This window comes from Salvia splendens, chromosome 16 (genome assembly GCF_004379255.2).
Source record: "Salvia splendens isolate huo1 chromosome 16, SspV2, whole genome shotgun sequence".
NCBI classification, from domain to species: domain Eukaryota; kingdom Viridiplantae; phylum Streptophyta; class Magnoliopsida; order Lamiales; family Lamiaceae; genus Salvia; species Salvia splendens.
The window spans coordinates 14001486-14021224 of record NC_056047.1 but is presented as its reverse complement, the minus strand read 5'-3'; the positions used below and the strand labels follow the sequence as shown (position 1 = coordinate 14021224).

Genomic DNA, 19739 nt, shown 5'->3' with positions numbered 1-19739 from the left:
CCATCACAGTCACTTGGATTGTGTGAGAGAGGATTGTTTTTCATCATGGCAATATGTTTACTTAGAAAATTACAGGGGAGCACATTACGATTATACAAAGGAAAATGTTGGTTTCTCACACAGAAAATGGATTATTAAAATTCAAGACAAACATCCCCTATCCAGAAAACTTCAATATTAATGTACAAAATAATACATCAAATAATGCTTAAATTCCCAACACCGGTATCCTATTAATGTACAAGACTCTATGCAAAATGGAGCAATTTCAAGAATGGTATATTCATAAGCAAGGTTCGATTCGTCGTCATAGCTTTCAGCATAAGTGGTCATGTGCATCGATCACTCATCGATAGATAGATGCACATTCCTGAGAACCTCATTATCAAAATTACCCAGAAAAGGAGTTTCCAAAGCCACAGATGATTCATTTTCATTTGTGGCGACACTGTTTTCATTTGTGACACCAATGTAGTCCCTCATCTCGTCTTTTGATTCATTGTCCACACCACCTCGTTCATTGTTTTGGTTACTTGAACTCTCACCAGCACCATCCCTATTGGTGCCTTGGACATATTCAGGCTGGGCTTCAACACCAACTCGTCTCAGATGTAGCTGTGATTTATCAAGTTAATGCTCGATTAGTTTTGAAAGATGCAATCGCTATGGCCACAGTATAAAATAGTCTCGAAAATCGTGATTTGGAATGGATGGAATAAGCAAAAACTAGTATATACCTGAAGATGAAGATTTACTTCATCTGGCCGTGAAAGAAAAGGAAAATCTCCACCAGACTTGAGATTCGCTAGTCTGGCACCAGGATATCGTTCAATCACTTGATCCTTGAGTTCTTGAGGAACCGCACAAAAATCATTGGTCTTCAACAAAAACAAGAAATAATAATGATTTCAGTCAAAGTAGTCTTTTTTCATGGTGTACACAAGCACAAGTTGATTCGTGATCCGATACAGCGAAAGCTATAAAACTGCAATTTATTGCATCTTATGTTGGATTTTCAGTGTTTGCCAACTCTATGCTGCAGCCACACTGAATCAGCTGGCGTTACAAGCAGCAGAGCTGGGTGACACTCGCTTGGGATGGACACACCGATTGTCATGGACACACAAGTAAATAACAAACTTGGTTCAAATTTTTTATGATACTCTACATTTAAAGAATGCTTGCCTAATTTCATGAATCATTATGAAGGGGAAATATGAAAATACAACTTCTAAAAGCATGTAATTCCAAACAGTAAATATAATACTAATAGGAATGGGATTGGTAAATTTGCTACATCTGTTTAGAAGAGATAAAAAAGAATTGCCTCCTCTTCCGTGTAATAATAGGATTGGGATTGGTAAGATTAGACAAGTTTTCCATCAGAATTTATTTGTTAATAAGATTTCTATGGATAAAGAACCATCTTTGAAAATCAACCACATGCTTGTCCTCATCACTATACACACCAAATGACAGTATACTTACATCCATTATTGTTATAAAAGTATCTGAAAGCCGAAGCGGCCCAACTGATGCTGAATCAACAGTTAAACTCAACCTTGAGGCCAAGTCATCTTTAGAAAGGGTCTCAACCTGCATGGAAGTCAATGTATGCACCTTAGTAAAGAATTTTCTGTTCATATGCCTGGTTGATAAAGATTAAGGCGACCAAATCCTGAATCTTTGGTATTCTTGTTCACATATTCCCTTTATCAAGGTTGGTTGTCCATTAAGATGAAGTGTATTTATTATTCTAGGAATGCCTAGTAACCCAATTACTATTTGATAGCCAATTTTTCAACATAAGTCAAAGGAACTATTTGAGTAAAATTAGTGTGAGGGAGAAAAGGCCAACAAATTATCAAAAAATACATCTATAACATCTGGACATACATAATCATCAAAGAATATGTGCCAAAACAAACACAAACAGAAACTGGCACATACAGTTTTTGCATAAGAAGTCACTACCCCTGTCCCGCATCAACTATCACATTTGTTTTTCTGCACTCGTTTTATAAAAATGATACTTCTTTACATTATTCTCTCTCTTACTTTACTATTTTTCCACTTTAACTATTTATTATCATTTTTACAAAATGAGTGCAAAAAAGTAAATGTGACAGATAATGTGGGACGGAGGTAGTACAAATTAGAGCAACAGTTGAAGCTACAAGTAGAAAGACAATGTGATTTGTCATATTCTTTTAAAAATAATTCACCTGTGCAACAACAAAATCCACTGAATCTGCAATGAAAGGTTCATGAGGACCATCACGGATTCCAGTAAGGACATACCGTTTCAGTAAAAACGAAGGGGCCCAGCCTACACTGTCAAAAATTAATTTTTCCATAAATTATAATAAGGTTACAGACATCAGACAACACATGGAAGATGAAGAAGCATGTGTAGTGACAATGACAATACAGCAGTTTCACCAAGTGGGAGTGCAAATAAAGCAAATTGATAGAAAAGGTATACTCCCTCCGTCCCATAAAAATATGTGCACTTTCCATTTTTGTCCGTCCCACAAAAATATGTGCATTCCATTTTTGGAAAGTTATATCATTTAAATAATGTAGGTCCCACTATCCATTAACTCTAGTTTAACTACCATTCTCCTCCTCTCTCTTACTTTATCATACCATTCTCCTCTTCTCTCTTACTTTACCAATTTTGTCTTAATTCTCGTGCCATACCCAATACCCATATTTTTATGGGATGGAGGGAGTACTAGGCAAAGGTCACAATCTAATTACAGGATTAGCATTTCAACTGACACCTATTAATGTGCCTCATTTGATAAAATGTCAAAACTGGTACTTATTAATATAATGGTTGATAGTATTATCCCCAACCTTACCCCACAGCCAAAAACATTAAAACACCTAATCTAGATTTGTGTAGATAACAATGGTCTTCTAAGGCCCAGATTTTACAGACCCAGTTCAGAATTCAGATAGAAACATAGAAATATTAAGGAGTAATGCAACATAAAACAAAAAAAATATTATAGTATTAGATCTAGGTTGTCTAGCGAAAAGCATCAAAGCATCATTAATGACATACATGGGAGCCCAAGGCATGGCTGCCGAGAAATTACTTGTCTCCAAGAATGTGTTTGAGAGTACCAATGATTTAACTCTCCGTGGACGATGCTGAGCAAAAAGTTGAGCCAGGAACCCTCCAAGAGATGTGCCATACAGATGTATCTGGAGATCAAGAAGAAAACTCTTCCCTCCATGATGAGCGAAAAATAAAGTAGGGAAAGCAAACAAGAAACCAGAGGAGAAATACTCTAGCCAACTACTCATTTAAGTACAAAATGATATTCAACACACAAGTATAGCATAAAATATAGGCTTGCAACCTAAATATAAGTATGACAGAATCTCTGTTCTTTCATCTACATTAACATAAGGATGCGAATGCCCATTGAGTGCAATGTTTAAAGACATCTTACATGATGGACATCAATAACATCCAAAAACTTCTCAAATGCTTGGATCCATTCTTGATTATTCCATACAAGGGGAATATCAACTGATATGACTCGATAATCCTGAGACATTAGAAAATCAAATCAATGGCCTTACCAAGAACAAGTTATTTTAATTTAAGCTAAGTGAAAGAACATCGTAGAAACCATATCAAATGAATATCACCTCCAAATTCCAATAAGTAAATACCCCACAACAGAATTCAAAAGGAGAGGCAACTGCATCAACAATGGGAAAAAACAGGCATAACATCTCTCTGCTCAGAAGTTAAACAGAATAAATGCGGGAATTAAGCTGGAGCTGGGATGGAAAGTTGTGCATTACACAGTTAAATATGCACGTTGATGATGCAGTATACAATCTCTGCAGTACAATAGTACATTACTCCCAACAGTTCATGCATAGAGGTTTTAATCAAGTTCTTAAAACAGGTAACAGAAATAGTCTTCCTCAAACAAAGATAATAGAATAATCTGAATGCATTGTCCAAGATACTTCGACAAACACTGTGTTGACCAAAAAGTATAAAACAGAAGATTTTTATTTATTGTTTGAACTTCTGAATCAAGTGAAGAGAGTGTGCAATAAGTTAGTGAGGATGGAAAAGAATCTAGCATTGGTTCCCCCAGTTTTGTGGGCAGTGGGCACTGTTTGCCAATAGAAATTTTAGTATTTAAGAAACAGTTTTCAGAATGTCAGCTGTCTAATTAGATGCGTTTTCCGAAGGGGGGGGGGAATTAGCTTACGGTATTAATTCTTTCTTCTAGACATTTCGAAAAATAAACATGGAGTGATAGAAACATCTCAAAATAATAGATGTAGAATTAATAATGCAGGTTTAAGTGTTGGATATCCTATTATAGTTGTAGTTTGAAATTGTGTGCTTCAGGAGTGCATTGGAAGACCATCTCACAATTATAGATCTGAACATTGAAGTGTATCTTGGAATAAAATTAGCACAATATTCGTCAACTTGTCTCATCATTTTTGCTAACATTCTCGAAATCACAACTTAAAGACTTGTAAGCTAAGACGATCGAGTAACAAAGAGATATCCAGCCACGGGAGCCCATTGGGCACGGCATGCTTTCTTTACCAAATGGCTCTTGATTCTGACTTTTCTTGCCTACCAAATTCTAATCCATGTTTCTTTTCTTTATGTAGAAAATAAGTGAATAATAAACAGTTAAAGTAAGAGATATTTGTTTGATACAAAGATGGCTTTGAATACAAAGATGGTAAATAGACACCTACATAAGCAGCAAACGCAAATTCAACGGAAATTCTGTGCAGTTCGCATGAAAGAGAAAGCAAATTGGTATCGGGAAGTTTCTGTATGCATAGGACCTTGTGAAGAGAATACCATTTAACACATAGTTTAAAGTGGATATTATAATGAAAGTCAAGCGCCTGCGTCACACTGTATATATATTATGTGACTGGAAGACAGCCAACAAGAGAAAGGTTAACACCAAGCAAATGCTCATAGATGTATAATGTATGAATAAATAATGGATGAAGAATGATTCATAATTTGTAATAAAATCTCATAGGTATGGGGGTCCTTTTATCTAAATAGCACAGATGTGAAGTGCAATGATTAACAATTACTTCATTGCACTGCGGCCACTCATCTTATGTTACAGTTTTCCGAATCCAGCATCCGTTCAATAAAACACTTCAAGTGTTCGCAAGCAAGTAGCAACCATAAACTAGTTTGATGTTTGAGTAATCTGGAGCTCATTACCTTATTTGATAATGACATGATTTGTTTGTAGTACACATCTGCAGTTCCAGCTATACCAGGCAGGCAGATTAAAGGAGGCACGTATTTTGGACCAAAATCGTAATATCTCCATTGCTTTGAGCCAATCTACATTGAAAATTTGAGAAACTATAAATTCTGTTGCCCCAATACAAAGTTCATTCTTCTCATGAATCATGTCAGCTATAAGAAAACCAGAAAATCACAGCATATGCTAGCCTTAATAAGTAACAAGATAGTAGTCCTTCACAGATGCTCATCAGTTATGGAAAATGACACGGTTGAATGTGCCTCCATATCACATATAGGAGCATTTTTCATCATGCTGTATAACTACCCAACATCACTAACGAAATTAGAAAATAAAAAACTGCCAAATAGCGGAAGATTTTTAAGCAAGGTTATCCTATACTTCTTTTGTTAACATTCCAATATCATAAAGATTGTGCTGAATGTGCCCCCCTCCCATAAAACAATAGATCCCGAGAAGAACAACTGCATATGAAGCTTCATCCCAACAGCGCCTTTGTTACTCATTAAGGGTTTTTTCTCTTTGATGGAAAAGGGCACTCTTTTCGCACGTTCTATAGATGGAAAGAGAATTTGGACAGTCCCTTTCTACCTTTTCACTCCAATTCATGATAACGTTATCATGGGGTGTTGATGTGATAATATTTTTCCCATGATTTCAACCTTAGAGAGCATGAGATAAAAATATGGGAACCACCAAAATGTGATAAAATTTGTTCACATTTTCTTATCCCTTCTTTGCTCATGACAAATCCGCACAGAAAGAGAACAACCCTAATTCTATTTAAATATGGACAATACCAATCCTTACTAGCATGTACCTGATTCCATTACATGCAATGTAAATTGAGAAAGACTAAATTGACAAAACGACAATCAAGAAAGCAAAGATCTCAACTTCAATAATAACACGTAAAGAGAACTTCAGACCAGTGATCATGGACGATCCAAAAAATTCAAAACACTACTTCACCACCAAAATTAAGATTAGAACTGAAACCAAAAATTCCCCAATTGAGCAATCAAGCAAATCAGACGGATAAGTGAATACAGTTTCATACTGAATCTATATATATATCCCCAAAAGGAGGAAGGAAACCAGAGCTTACCGGGATTTTGTGTAAAGGAACCTGAGACTTGAAGTAGATGTAGTCGCCGGGCACTGAAAATGAGCCTTTCATTGCCGATATTAACGCATCTAATTTTGTTATTGTATGCGATTGATTCTAAGAGTAATATTGCACCTTTAATTAGCTTGGGATTTGTGATTTTGATGTTTGCTTCTTTTTTTTTCTTGCCTTTGCAAGATTTAGGGAGAGAATTGGTTAATTCCGATTCATTGGGTTTGACGAGGAGCAGAAACAACGAAATGGGCGGTCCACGTGGTGGTGGGGGACCCATCATTGTGCTGGCGCACGCATTGGGAAACCTGAAACATCAAGAATTCAGAAACAACTAAGAGCATCCACAATGGCGGCGAGTGGACCGGCTAGCCGATCCCTAGCGCTTGTCGGTCCGCTCGCCGAACCATTGCAGCAGGCAAGCGCCAAATTGGCGAGAAAAACGGAGAGCCCACGCCGATTCCCGAGCGCTGGCCGATGCGCTGGCCGATCGACTGACAGCCATTGCAGGCTCCCGATCGACGAGCGCATCGGCCAGCGGATTTTTTTTTAAAATTTTCGAAACACTATTGCACCACTTGTTTTAACGAGTATTCTCTCTATCTTAATTTCTGTACAAGAGCAACAACGCGAAATGGAGCACAACAACGAGCCTACTCCAGGGACGAGCGGGTCTCAAACTCTCACGGTACCCGTGGGAGGTGGATGGGGTCCGATGGCCGGGTACTACAACATGTACCCTTGGCAGCAGATGATGCCGGGATGGCATCCGAGGGTGGTATGCCGGGATGGCAGGGGATGCCGGGGGGGCCGGCGATGTAGGGCGGGCCGGCGATGCCGGGCGGGCAGGGGGTACGAGGGATGCAACCCGGGATGCAGGGGAGGGCGGGGGGGACAACGTCTATCGCCCCGGTTTTGATTTTGTGACTGCTTCTTCGCACACATCGACCCCATCGGAGACGCAGTTCACTGGGTGTGATACTTTCTCCTTAGAGGAGTTGGAGATAGATCTCGGGGATGCGGACACCCCCATTCAAACGGTGGGAGTAGGGCGAGGCCGGGACGCGCCAAAGAAGAAGGGGAAGGGCAAGAGGGTGGTCGGTGAGTCGTCGCAGCCGGCTGATGACGACAGTCTGGCACGGAGGAAGTGGACGGACGCGGAAAACGTCGCGCTGTCCAAGGCGTAGGTGAGTGTTTTCGATGATCCCCTCGCCCCGAACAATCAGAGGATCGTCAACTTGTGGGCTAAAATAGCAGCAGCCTACAAGGCATTTTGCCCGGAGGGGAGGCCACGCAGCGGGGAGGAGTGCCCGGAATGGGTGGGACCGAATCAGGGCTGGGGTTTCCCGATTTTCGGGCTTGTACACCAACGCCCTCCGCATGCAGACCAGTGGCCAAACTGAGGACGAGTGCAGGAGGACAGCGGAGAAAGCCTTCCCCGTGCCCGGGCTTTATAAGGAGTTCACCTACTGGAACTGCTATAAGGTGCTGATGGACTCCGAGAAGTTTCGGGCAGGTGTCGATGCTGGCTGGCCAAAGAAGCAGCGCCTGAACTATACTGGTGATTACAGCGGCGGTTCCCACGACCTCCCCGAGGATGTACAGGAGTTCCCATCCCCTCCCGCGTTTGCTCGCCGCACTCACCTGGTTGGTCAAAGGCGGGCGCAACGGGCTCGCCAGGCCTCCCAGGAGGTCCAGTCGGCATCCCCCCTGTTGGCGGGTCGACAGTCGAGCTCCTCTTCTTCGCGCATCAACAAACGCGAGCTCAGATGTACAAGATCTTAGCTGAATGGAGGGCGGCAACTGACCCCGAGGAGAAGAGTTTTCTTCACGCAATGCTCGTAAGTATGCGGGCTGATTTGAATCCCGCCGCGGCACAGGTGGGGGCTCAGACGCGGGCTCAGATGCCGCAGATTTGGGGGTCCCGGATAGCGGCGGCGGCGGCGGCGAGGAGTGAGGCGGAGGCGGGGGGCTCGTGTGTGGCGGAGGAGTTTTTTTTAATTAATGTACTTTTTTTTAATTAATGTACTTTTTAAAATTTCAATATTATTATTGAGTTTTCCCGTATTTGAGTCGTAAATTTAATTCCGTATTTTGTGTAATTGTTAATTATTTATTTTTATAATTTTGTTTATTGTGGCTAGGCTATGGTTGGCCTATTACTTGTCCAGTTGCTTATCCTGATGATGTGGTAGGAGGAGTTTTTAGTGATGCTGATGTACCATGAGAAGTTTGTGGCTAGGCTATGACTGAGCTATGACGGAGCTATTTCTTTTGGAGATGCTCTAAACTTAATCACTGAGAGGTCCGAGCAAAAAAAATCTTAAACATTGTACACAAAAATGGAATATAATGAGTTAGAATGAGAATTTTATGTAATTGAAATATTAAATTCTTTCACTAATTCAATTTCAAATTCTAGGTAAAATAAAGTATGAAATTGAATTTGAAATTTTTTTGCAAACACTATATTTACGTATTTACCAACATTTGTAATTTTAGTATACATGTCTAAGAATGAATAATATGATACATACATTATGTAAGCTTCTTACGTTAGCATCACTATCGCTTGACATACATTTAGCGTTATCTAGTTTGATTCTAATACATTAAAAATATTATTGAAAATTTTAATTTTATAAAATTCATAAAAATCAAAGCTTGATTTATCATTTGATTAATTTATTTGAAATTGTAGAGAAAATGTGCAAATTGAACTTTGATTTTTATGAATTTTATGAAACTAAAAATTTCAATAACATTTTTTAATATATTTGAATCAAACTAGTATATAAATCGAAACCAAAAATACTAAACGTGTGTCAAACGAGAGTGACGATCAAATAAGGAGTTCACATAACAGATATCGCATATCATTCCCATGGATAAGTATTTAAATTTAAAGCACTTATATTGTTCATTGTTCATTTATATCGTCGTATATAGGGTTGCGTTAGTGTGCTAACTAATTTACAGTAATAACTAATAACTTTCAATTATGTGTATTAAAATTATCAACACAAAGATATAATTATATCAATACAACATGTAAATTTAAATATCAACACAAAGACATAAGTTTATCAACACACGAAGATTAATAAATTTATGTCTTTGTGTTGATATTTTTAACATACAAAATTGATATTTAGTTATTAGTTATTACTATAAAAAGTTAGTATTTGATCACACCTCGTCATACATATGTGCAAGTACTTAAATTTGAAGCACATACATTGTTCAAATTTATAACTCCATCGGTCTCTAAAATTAGGAAAGAGAAAATAAAAAAATTGTTAAAATATTAGAACATCTCCAATCATTTATATTAAACTCAAAACCATTTTAATATAAATGTCTCATCAAATAATGATTTTACTCTAACCATTTATACTAACCTCAAAATTAAAAGAATACATGTCTTTTTTATTCATAATTTTAAAAAAACTAGAATACATGTCTTTTTTATTCATAATTTTTTTAAAAAAAACTAATTTATTTGAGTGTAAACCTAAAAATATGTATTTTTTTTAATTCAAAAACCAAAAATAAACTTAGTTTTGGAGTATCACTGGAACTTATTGCCTTCTCTATTTTAAATTTTAGTGTACCATTATATATAATTTTAGTTAGAAGTCAAATCCAAATCATTAATTGTGCTTAGCTATATTTAATAGCTAGGAGAGAGAAAATGGAAAAAAAGTATTAGTTAGAAGTGAAATCCGTATCATTAATATTGTTTAGTTATGTTTAATTGAAGAGTATGAGTTATAATTAAATAATGTCTAAAAATATTTTATTGTAAAAAATTTCCAAAAATAAAACTAGACTAATTTTGAACAACAATCCAAAATGAAAAAGTATAAAATATTTTTAAAAATAGTGGAGGCATCTTGCATTCTTTTGAATTGTGTCCATCTTTTTTACCAAATTAATTTTTAACATTTTAAATTTAAAAAAATTTAAAATTTAATCTTATTATACATTTCACCACCGAGTACCAAGTAAAGTTGTCAATTGTCATTACTCCAAAATTGATTATACTTTTCACCACTGAGTACTTAGTAAAGTTGTTAATTGTTCTCACTCCAAAATACGGTTGATTATACTGCTTCCTTACCAAAAATGTGCACCTGAAAAGTACCAATTTGTCTCATAATAGATGTCTCACTTTCTTTTTTAATTTATCCCATAAAAAATATTATATTTTCTTTTTCGAAAAAAATTCTCTTATAACTATATAATCTTCTCTCTCAACTTAACATAAAAAAAAACATCTACCAAAATCTCGTGTCATTATCCAAGTGTGTCGTGTATTATGAGACGGAGGGAGTATCAAGCAAGCCTTGAATGTGCTAATGCGAATAGAAGAACTGCAGATACCGATCCACAAAACTAGTTAAATTTCCCACGGATATTGGAGAGACAGTTCGAGGAATTTCACAGCCAAATTCACCAGAACGGATATTGGAGAGACAGTTTGAGGAATTTCACAGCCAAATTCACCAGAGTAATAACAAAAGATCTCGCAGCAAACTCTCTTCACCACCTTAATTCCACCACTGAAAATCTTCTACTTCATGATACCTTTACACATTAGGGGGTGGCCAGAGTTTTTCGAATAATTCTTCAACCCGCGTAGATTGGCTAGCATACCCATCCATTCCTGCTGTTAGAAGCCCCATCGCTGCAGGCCCCAAAGCAGAGGCAAAGCTATTCTCGTCCCAGTTGACAAGCTGAAAATTGATTTGTCATTTGATCACGATTAGGTTAATCTTCAGGTACAGAAAAAGCTCCCAATAAAAAGGAATTTTCAAAGGGTAGGAAACATATGTACAAGGCCAGAATATATGAAATACAGTAACTAATTATAACAGCATTATTTTTACCACTGGAAAGCTCTGAAATTTGTGTTAACTGTGCGTTGAATAGAGCAATAAGAATGAGTGCGAGGATCTAAAGCTCATTCCGTCAAAAGATAGTCACAGATTGATCCCATGCATTTCCAGGCCATGTTATAATTTCAATTCTTGTTTGATGGTTCCATGACCATTTATTCCACTAAATATATACCAACATAAACCATTTATTCCAATTCTTGTTTGATGGTTCCATGACCAGATCTAGAGGATAGTCTAAAGAAATACTCCTACATTTGACCAGATTCTGCAGGGGGGAGGCAGAGGAACAATTTTAAATTTAGTCAAGAATGTCCTCTAGATACATTTTTATTATGAAGGGAGAGATGAAGCTTTTTAACGTCTAAAAACAAGGATATACCCCATGACAATTGTAAAATTCACACATGAGCAAAGATGGAACAAGGTTTGCCTAAAGAATTGGAACTCATGTAGGGTAAAATGCATTCAGGGTTCAAGTCTTTTTAACATTTAATCATAGCACTCAAAGTAAACGCCCCCTTTGAGTTTCAAGGTTCAAGTCTTTTCTTATAGTTGTATCTCTATCTATAGTATAACAGAATTAGAGCAAGCAAACCTCTTCATTGCTAAAATTATAGGAGGCTGCAGTTTGTGGAGATAGCCTCCTTATAAGAGAATATTTCTCATCAGGAGGTGTCACTGATTCCTTGAGAACCTGCAATATCTTCAATGGGCAGATAATGTAATCAACCCTGCAAAAGAGAAATCGTCATATACAACTATTTGATAACTACAGTCTACAAGCTCGTGACAGGAATATTACCCTAATAGATTAAACACGTCCTGCTTATTACGAATTGCGGCTGCCATCAATTTCGACTTGTGTCCATATTTATGAATATAATTATAGGTCTTTGTAACCTGAAATCATGATAGTACCTATAAAAGTTCGACCTTTCCCTTCTCATATTAAATAAATGCAACAATGAACTAAGAATAAGTAGAAGTTATAGACAGCAAATCAGCAATCATGAGATGATAAGACTATGAACAGCACGATTCTTAATTTCACCAAAAGATTACCAAACTATTAACCTTTTAACAGAAATGTTTCAATATATACAGAATTGTAATTATATTCTCCAACTATAAACATTTTGAACAAAAATATCACTATTTCTAACAGAAAACTCAAACTCTGTTTAATTAAATGATATTACAAGTTACAAAAATGGAACTTGTGACCAGATGTGGAATAACTTAATTGATTAGGAAAAACTGGCAGCAAATTCAGAAAATTCAAGATAGTCTAGTTGGTATAGGTTTTGCAACAGGAAAAACTGACCAAAGTCAACCCAGGATCTTCTCCTTTATTGAGAGCAGCATCTACTTCAGAATCACCAGTATGGTTACGGGCCCAGTCCTAATAAAGAACATAGTCGCTTATTCAACCATAGTAAATAAATTACAATTGAGCACAAATTAATTCGAGAATGAATTACCCTAAGGCGACCGACAAAAATTTGAATGATGGAAGCTCCAGCTTGAGCTGCAGCAGCAGCCTGGCAAAAACTGTTGATACACATTAAATGCGGTTGTAAGATATTTTACAAGAAAGAGGCATGCTGTTGTAAGTGGAGAATGCGGGCACATAATATATATGGAGTTCAACAGGACCCATAATTTCTGTTGTATGTGTCACTTCATAATCATCATTGTCATTTTAGGAGGGAGGCCATAGTCATTGCTTGCGGACATGAGCCATTTTGTGTGGCTGCCTGATATTGAAGAGATCAAATGTTTGAATTCAAGTTATATATTGACCAGCAAATCCATATTCCCCAACCCCCTTGCTACAAGGTGAGCCTCAGTTTTCTGAGTCCATATTGTTAAAGGACTCCACGGTCAGTTCCCTCCAATTTCGATGAGGGAAGCCACATCCACTCTTCCCATCCTTTAAGACGCAGGGGGCTCGGCGAGAGAGGGGCAATGCTTGAAGGAGTAGGGGCCTTTGTAGGGAGAGGAGAAACCACAACATCTAGAGGAGTAGAAGCCACCAAAGCAAATCTATAACAAGAGAAGCAGGCAGCAGCATCAAGGAAATAGAAGGAAGCTGGGGCATGGCTGATTTAGATGCATTCTGGCTACAAGGAACAAGAGAGGCTAATGTGCTGGTGTAGCCGTTAGGCAGCAGTCCTTTCTGGAGAAACATAGAAATAGCAACTCCTCGATGGGATTGAGTACGGCTAATAGGCGATCAAATAAGAACTTGTACATACGACTGCCCCTGCTAAAAGAAATAAGATACCAGCAGAAACTATATATAGAGACCCCTCCCCAGTTGTATAATTTTATTATTGACTTAATTCTTAAGTGGTTACTGGTTACTAAAAAATCCACAGAAGCCTTAATCGACACTCAACCTTATACTTTTAGTACAAGTAGAAGAAAATAAATTCAAAAAAATTAAAAATAAAACGGGTAACTTTTGAATCACATACAATATTATGAATTTGAAAGTTTAATCATAAAAAAAAATGAATAGAGATCTAAAAATTCCAAATTTAGCATCATCAGGCGACTTCACCTACGTAGTACTGGTCTTTGGCATGGAAAGATGATGGACTTTAATCAAATATGTTACTTTCGATTTACTGTCAAGTGGCTCTCATGCCATTCAATGTAGGGGTTGTCCTTGAGGGGCACATGTTTTAGGTACTACCTAGAGAAAACAGAAATCAGTCATCAGGTTTGGCAGTCCTTGAGGTCCTTAGGAATGAGTTAACCATAGAAATGAGTTAACATTGCTTATGTGTCTTGGTTTTCTTCAAAACGGCTGATGTGATAGAGTACTTTGCTTTTAAGGGCCAAAGTTGCTTTAATATGAGTTTTCACTCAGGGACAACAAACATTTGAGGTGGGGTATGGTTGTTCACCTGACTATCCTTCATTTTTTTCCTGGGGAAATTTGAGTTAAAACTCCCACCTGTGATCACTTATAAAGGACAAAATCTTGAAACATTCATTTGTTGGCTGCCAACATTCACTGTTGGAATATCCAATTTCAATATGAGGTAAGGTTTTTATGAAATAACACCCCAGAAGATAAGTCACATTTTCAGCAGATAAATACCAAGCTTGTTCCTAGTACTTTTGTCCTTTTAAGGTTATTGGCAGAGTGAGTGCTGTAGCTTATCGGTTTCAGTTACCTGTGTAGACTCATCTTCGTCTAATTTTACATTTTTACCACGTCTCCCAGTTGAAGGTACTGGATGAGAATAATGGGGTCCGCTGTATTCGTCGTCATCAGATTTGCTGGTAAAAGAGTCAGTGTGTGTTATGTAGACAAAAGCTTCGTGGGAGGATGAACGTGTGGTCCAAGTCTTTATTAAGCTGTGGGATTGAGAAGTTGATAGGGCTACTTCGTTGGAAGTTTTAAGGCCACTTTCCACATTTCTATCTTAAGAGTAAAGTTGTTTCGCGCATAAGGATGGTGTAGATAATGATCTGTCAATCCTAGTTTATCATTGACATCGTAGTGCAGAATATAATCAGCATGTGTAGTACATTGTTTAACACAGCAAGAGGACGATGTAGTATCTAATTTTGGTGTTTCAATTACCTCAAGTGCCTCTTGGGCCAGTCATATGATGGGATGTTATCAATGCATGTTGCTATTAGATAGGCAGAAGTTATAAATTAGGGTAGTGCTTCGATTAATCTTGTAATCAGTACAGTTGCTAGGGAGAATGTACAAGGGGTTTTCGAGGTTTCCTTTCTTATTTGATACTCCTAATAAACTACTCGTCCATCACTAGAACTTTTAAGGTGTCCATAGTTTATTTTCTCTAGAATCTTTTAAATGCAATAGTTTCAAAGTTATGTAGCGATATGCTCAATACCTGTAGACAAAAGTCACATGTGTTTGAATGCCTTCCAACTCCAATATCCTTGATGCTTCAATTCCCTAGAAAGGCATAAAAGCAAAGTGATAAAACAGGTAGAGATGATAAGAAAATATAACTCAATTTTAGTTCGACTATTCAGCTGTTCTAAGAAGTGAAACCCGTATATTAAAGTTGGAAACACTAACTTGCCAAGTCGCAGGAATTTTGAACAACAAACGCTCGGAAGATACACCAATCTTGTTATATAATTTTGAAAGTTCATGTACCTGAAAAAGCAAATTCAAACTGTTGATCAACGAACCTTCTGGTAAGATCATGTATGCAAATAAAAGAAGGTTTATGAGATTATATATTTAGGCAACAGTAAATAAAGTGCTATATTATACTATGCAACAGTAAATAAAGTGCTATTAAACTACTATTATATGGTTGAGCTACATTTTAGCTTAGCAAGTAGAGAAGCAGAAGACATAAGAGTAAAATGAATATTCAATCAAATGTAACCTTTTGAACAATGGCTTGAGTGTCATATGCAAGACGAGCATCAACTTCAGTAGAAACGCGACCAGGCACAAGCTTTGCAAGATCACCTCCAACATTCACCAAAGCCTATTATAACACAACAATGACTAAATACACACCCAAATAATGCATGCAGTAACATGTTCATAACCTCATACAAAATTCACGCTATTAACTGCATGTGCAATTTACAGGACCTACCTTGTTGACGAAGCAACATACTCGATCATCAGATTTTTCAAAGGCATAACACTCTGAATCAGCCAATGCAGTGTCAACAGCACTCTATAAAATGAAAGCAAAAAAAAAAATTGAATTTCACCTATGTTAGCAATGAGAGTTTAAGTGTTTCTTAGTCTTAGAATTCATATGATTCTCAAATAAAATAACATATAATAAAACATAAAAGGAATTTAAAAGTATGAGCATCCTTTACTAAAATGTACCATAACACATTCGTTATCTCCTTCCTTATGTTCTCACATATTATAGGGTAAAGTGACCCTTTTTGCTAGGGTACAACTTACAAGTAAGTGACTCAAGTTTATTTTAGGTACAAATATACACGTAATGCTACTCATCCCTAACCCTAGCCAAATCCACTGTTAACTCTTTGAGTTTTCTTTTATGATTATATAGTGGTGGGAAAAGAGCTACTATCTTTTATATGGAGTACTTAAATGTAAAGAGTCTTTAAATGGGAGCTGATACAGGAACTGGTTTACCAAATGGACAGTCTTAAAATGGGAGCTGATACAGAATGGATACTCGACGTGATTGCAACGAGGAATCGAGGATACAAGGAGATAGCTGAAGTCCTCACTGAAAATTAAATTTAGTAAAGCAAGATTGTTACGGAAGCAAGGTTTCCGCCAGTGGACTTGTACCTAATTCTTAGTTCAAATTCAAACTAGAAGAGTTTATATCTACCTATATAACCTGAAAAAGTTAAGTAATGGGCAAAGTAATAAAAAGTAAGTTTATCACTTTACTGAAATAAAATCTGGATAATTACCCTGAATTTAGTATCGGGAAGGCTACAAATACCCAGGAGTAAAGAGGAACTAACAGTGGCAGCGGTAGGAGGAAACCTGTAGAATTTAAGATATACTCGGTAAATTAGGAACACTATAACAAAAAAGAAACACCACATACACACATTACACGTAAACATAAATGTAAAATCGAGATTTGTGTAGCTATTCATTTCACGATGTTGAAACCCCCACCTCTCGAAATCATCAAAAACGACCGTGTCCGGAACAATCTCGCTGTAACTCGTAACGGCATCCAATTCGGTGCTCAAACCTAATTCCAAGACCGAAATCCACTAATAAAATGTAACAAAAATAGAAAGAAAAAATCAAAACAGATAAGTAAACAAAAAATGCACCGGTGTCGAGCGACGAAGAGAAGTTAGCAGCAGCTCGAATCGAAGGGTAAAACCGCCGAGGCTTGAAAACGACAGCCGAATCCACGGAGCGAGCAGGAATCCGCAGTCTCTTCACCTGCCGGGAACATTACACATACATACACACACACATATCAATCGCCACCAGATAATTAACACGTACAACACAGAGAAAGGTGTGAGTGAGAGTTTGGGATTTGCCTGGAGAGATGAAGTTGGAGAGAGAGTGGAGGATAGCGGAGAATGCAAAGTAGATGACATAATTGAGAGTTGAGAATGGATAATAATGGGAAACGGACTCAGTGTGGTGAATGTATTTGGATAATTATGGATGGAGATAGCGAAGCAAAGTGATTTTAGCATCGTGTGAAAAAAAAATGGAAGAGCTGGTAATTCTGGAGAATATTTGGATAATTTAAATCCAAAATATGATTACGATAAATTGTTATAGGTGGGACCTACTGAAATAAAATTTGCACGTGGATGAACAACCCCTCGTGTTAACTGATTGGCGTTTGATCAGTCCATCTAATTTTGGTACAGTGTTTATTTTATCTTTGGTCAATCGGATTTATTCTTTCAAGTTGTGTTTTCTCAAATTGCAATAGTAAAATTTTCTATTTTTCATTCCAAATTAGTCGATTCATAGTCTTCGTTTGGTTATAAGATTAAAGGATATCGGTAGACTTATATATTTTTTAACGTGCTAATTTGTAGGCACCTTAAAGAGTAGTAGGTAACTTATCCAAAATAGAGATTGATCTCATGACCAATTTGATTAAAAATGGACGAGTAACGTGCTAATGAATACACCATTAAATTTTGTACTCTTTTCTTAGATGTTCCAAGTTAAAATAAACCATTATAGCAAAAAAACAATTTTCATTTGTCTTACTTTATTTCTTTTTGTACTCTATCCACTTTACTTTTTATTCTCTTTATTTAAATCATCTCTACAAGCTTAAAGAGTTAAGACGGATTGGGTATTAGATATAAGCAAGTATTCCCTTCGTCTAAGTTGAGTCGTATTCCTTTTTGGGATGTCCCAACTAAGTTAAATCATTTCCTTTTATGACAAAAAACAAAACATTCAATCAATCTTACTTCATTCCACTACCTACTTTAGAGCATCTCCAATGGCGGACGTCCGGTCGGACGTCCGCGACGGGCGACCAGGACGTCCGCCATTGTGGCGTCGAAGGTCGGATACGGACGTCCCGTGAGGACGTCGCGTGTCCTCGGACGTGCGGGCGACGGGCGGGCGGACGTCCGCCACTGTGGACTGGGTCGGACGTCCGGGTCGGACGTCCGGTAATTAATTTTTTTTTAAACTCTATATATACGGCTCGTTGAACTTCATTTCATTCGCACCACTTGTGTTAACAAGTTTCTCTATTCTTTTACTACATATTTCATTTCTACTTAATGGAGAACGATAGGAACTCCCCTGCCACGAGCGAGTCGCAGACTCCGGCGTTTCCCATCGACTTGGAGGGAAACGTTAGCGGAAATGCGACAACAGTTCCGACAATGTCGGAGATGGGTGGAATGGGTGGGATGATGTCCCCTTATATGTACACTTGGATGGGTGGGATGGGTGGTATGATGCCCAGGGCTGCGGGGATGGGGAGCATGACCCCAAATATGATGATGCCGGGGATGATGGCGGGGATGAGGGTGGGGGGCATGACCCCAAATATGATGATGCCGGGGCCGGGGATGGGGGCATGACCCCAGGCCAGTTATCGATATGACTGATACCCCCTCCACTTATGTTCCGGAGACTCAGTTCACCAGCTTGGAAACTTTCTCTTTAGAGGAGTTGGGGCTATCTCCAGTCAGGGAGACTCCAGGCAGGGGGAAGGGACGTGGCAAGGGCAAGGGGAAAGCCCCGAGCTCTTCCTCGCGAACGGTGGCAGAGGAGGAGGATGAGGATGAGACGGGAAAGAGGACGGTATGGAGACCGTGGGAAAATGTCGCGCTTGCGAAGGCTTGGGTTTCAGTAGTCGAGGATCCATATGTCGGTGCCAACCAACATATTGACAGATTGTGGTATCGCATCGCTGAAGCCTACCACACACACAAACCGGCTGGGGCGAAGCGTCGCGTTCCCGAACAGTGTCGGAAACAGTGGGAGCTGTTGAGGCCTAAGCTTAGTCGATTTGCGGGCCTCTACCAAAACAATCTCCGCCAGGCAAGCAGCGTTATGTCCGAGGAGGATGTCCGGAACCGTGCCTTTGCTCAGTACCCCGACAGAGCCTTGAAGTTCAAACAATTCGATCAGTGGGAGGCCTTTCTCGTGGTGAAGGATTCCCCAAAGTTTTGTGGGGGGGTCGAATCGGGCTGGGCGAAGCGGACGAAGATCAACGCTTCTGGTAAATACAGCAGCAGTGTTAGTTCGCACGAGCTCCCAGAAGCCGACGAAGTGTCCCCGCTACCTCAATCAGACTCTCGTCGTCGTCGTCACCCGGTTGGGCAAAAGGCTGCGCAGCGGAGGGCTAGGGGAAGCAGCAGCGGGTCGTTCGAGGTCCAATCGGAGGCCCCTGCTCCCCCAGAAGATATCGACCGACTCGCCCGCGCGCAGTTAACGACTAG

At 38.5% G+C, this 19739-nt stretch overlaps 2 protein-coding genes across 5 annotated transcripts; both read right to left on the bottom strand.

Annotated features, from left to right (window-relative positions):
• Positions 1–90: 90 nt before the first annotated feature.
• LOC121772433 (maspardin-like) lies at positions 91–6649 on the bottom strand. 3 transcript variants are annotated; one of them, XM_042169547.1, is made up of 9 exons: positions 6409–6649; positions 5252–5377; positions 3670–3722; positions 3468–3566; positions 3074–3216; positions 2226–2329; positions 1489–1596; positions 738–878; positions 91–615 (listed from the first exon to the last, which is right to left on the bottom strand). In XM_042169547.1, the coding sequence occupies exons 1-9, from the start codon at positions 6478–6480 to the stop codon at positions 343–345; spliced, it is 1119 nt and encodes a 372-aa protein (XP_042025481.1). In that variant the 5' UTR covers positions 6481–6649; the 3' UTR covers positions 91–342. The 3 variants fall into 3 exon arrangements, with proteins under 3 accessions (XP_042025481.1, XP_042025482.1, XP_042025483.1); XM_042169548.1 differs by lacking the exon at positions 3670–3722 and having other exon boundaries at positions 2226–2334; positions 6409–6647; XM_042169549.1 differs by lacking the exon at positions 3670–3722 and having other exon boundaries at positions 6409–6644.
• Positions 6650–10719: 4070 nt separating this feature from the next.
• LOC121772202 (transaldolase-like) lies at positions 10720–17529 on the bottom strand. Of its 2 annotated transcripts, XM_042169211.1 has the most exons (13): positions 17346–17529; positions 17127–17241; positions 16963–17041; positions 16749–16824; positions 15935–16018; positions 15716–15820; positions 15397–15477; positions 15206–15270; positions 12806–12875; positions 12649–12726; positions 12127–12224; positions 11920–12055; positions 10720–11159 (listed from the first exon to the last, which is right to left on the bottom strand). In XM_042169211.1, exons 1-13 carry the CDS (start codon positions 17505–17507, stop codon positions 11013–11015), a joined length of 1296 nt encoding a protein of 431 aa, XP_042025145.1. In that variant the 5' UTR covers positions 17508–17529; the 3' UTR covers positions 10720–11012. The 2 variants fall into 2 exon arrangements, with proteins under 2 accessions (XP_042025145.1, XP_042025146.1); XM_042169212.1 differs by lacking the exon at positions 15397–15477.
• Between the last annotated feature and the right edge of the window lie 2210 nt (positions 17530–19739).

What these genes read in the sequence shown, in the direction of transcription:
- LOC121772202 (XM_042169211.1), bottom strand. Translation starts at nt 17,507, where the DNA reads ATGCTAAAATCACTTTGCTTCGCTATCTCCATCCATAATTATCCAAAT. An exon ending in TATGTTGCTTCGTCAACAAG is followed by an intron (nt 15,821 to 15,934) that starts GTAGGTCCTGTA and finishes GTGTTATAATAG; the next exon opens with GCTTTGGTGAATGTTGGAGG. An exon ending in CTCAAGCCATTGTTCAAAAG is followed by an intron (nt 15,478 to 15,715) that starts GTTACATTTGAT and finishes TTGCTTTTTCAG; the next exon opens with GTACATGAACTTTCAAAATT.
- LOC121772433 (XM_042169547.1), bottom strand. Translation starts at nt 6,480, where the DNA reads ATGAAAGGCTCATTTTCAGTGCCCGGCGACTACATCTACTTCAAGTCT. An exon ending in TTCCTTTACACAAAATCCCG is followed by an intron (nt 5,378 to 6,408) that starts GTAAGCTCTGGT and finishes TTTTCAATGTAG; the next exon opens with ATTGGCTCAAAGCAATGGAG. An exon ending in AAGTAAATCTTCATCTTCAG is followed by an intron (nt 616 to 737) that starts GTATATACTAGT and finishes GATAAATCACAG; the next exon opens with CTACATCTGAGACGAGTTGG.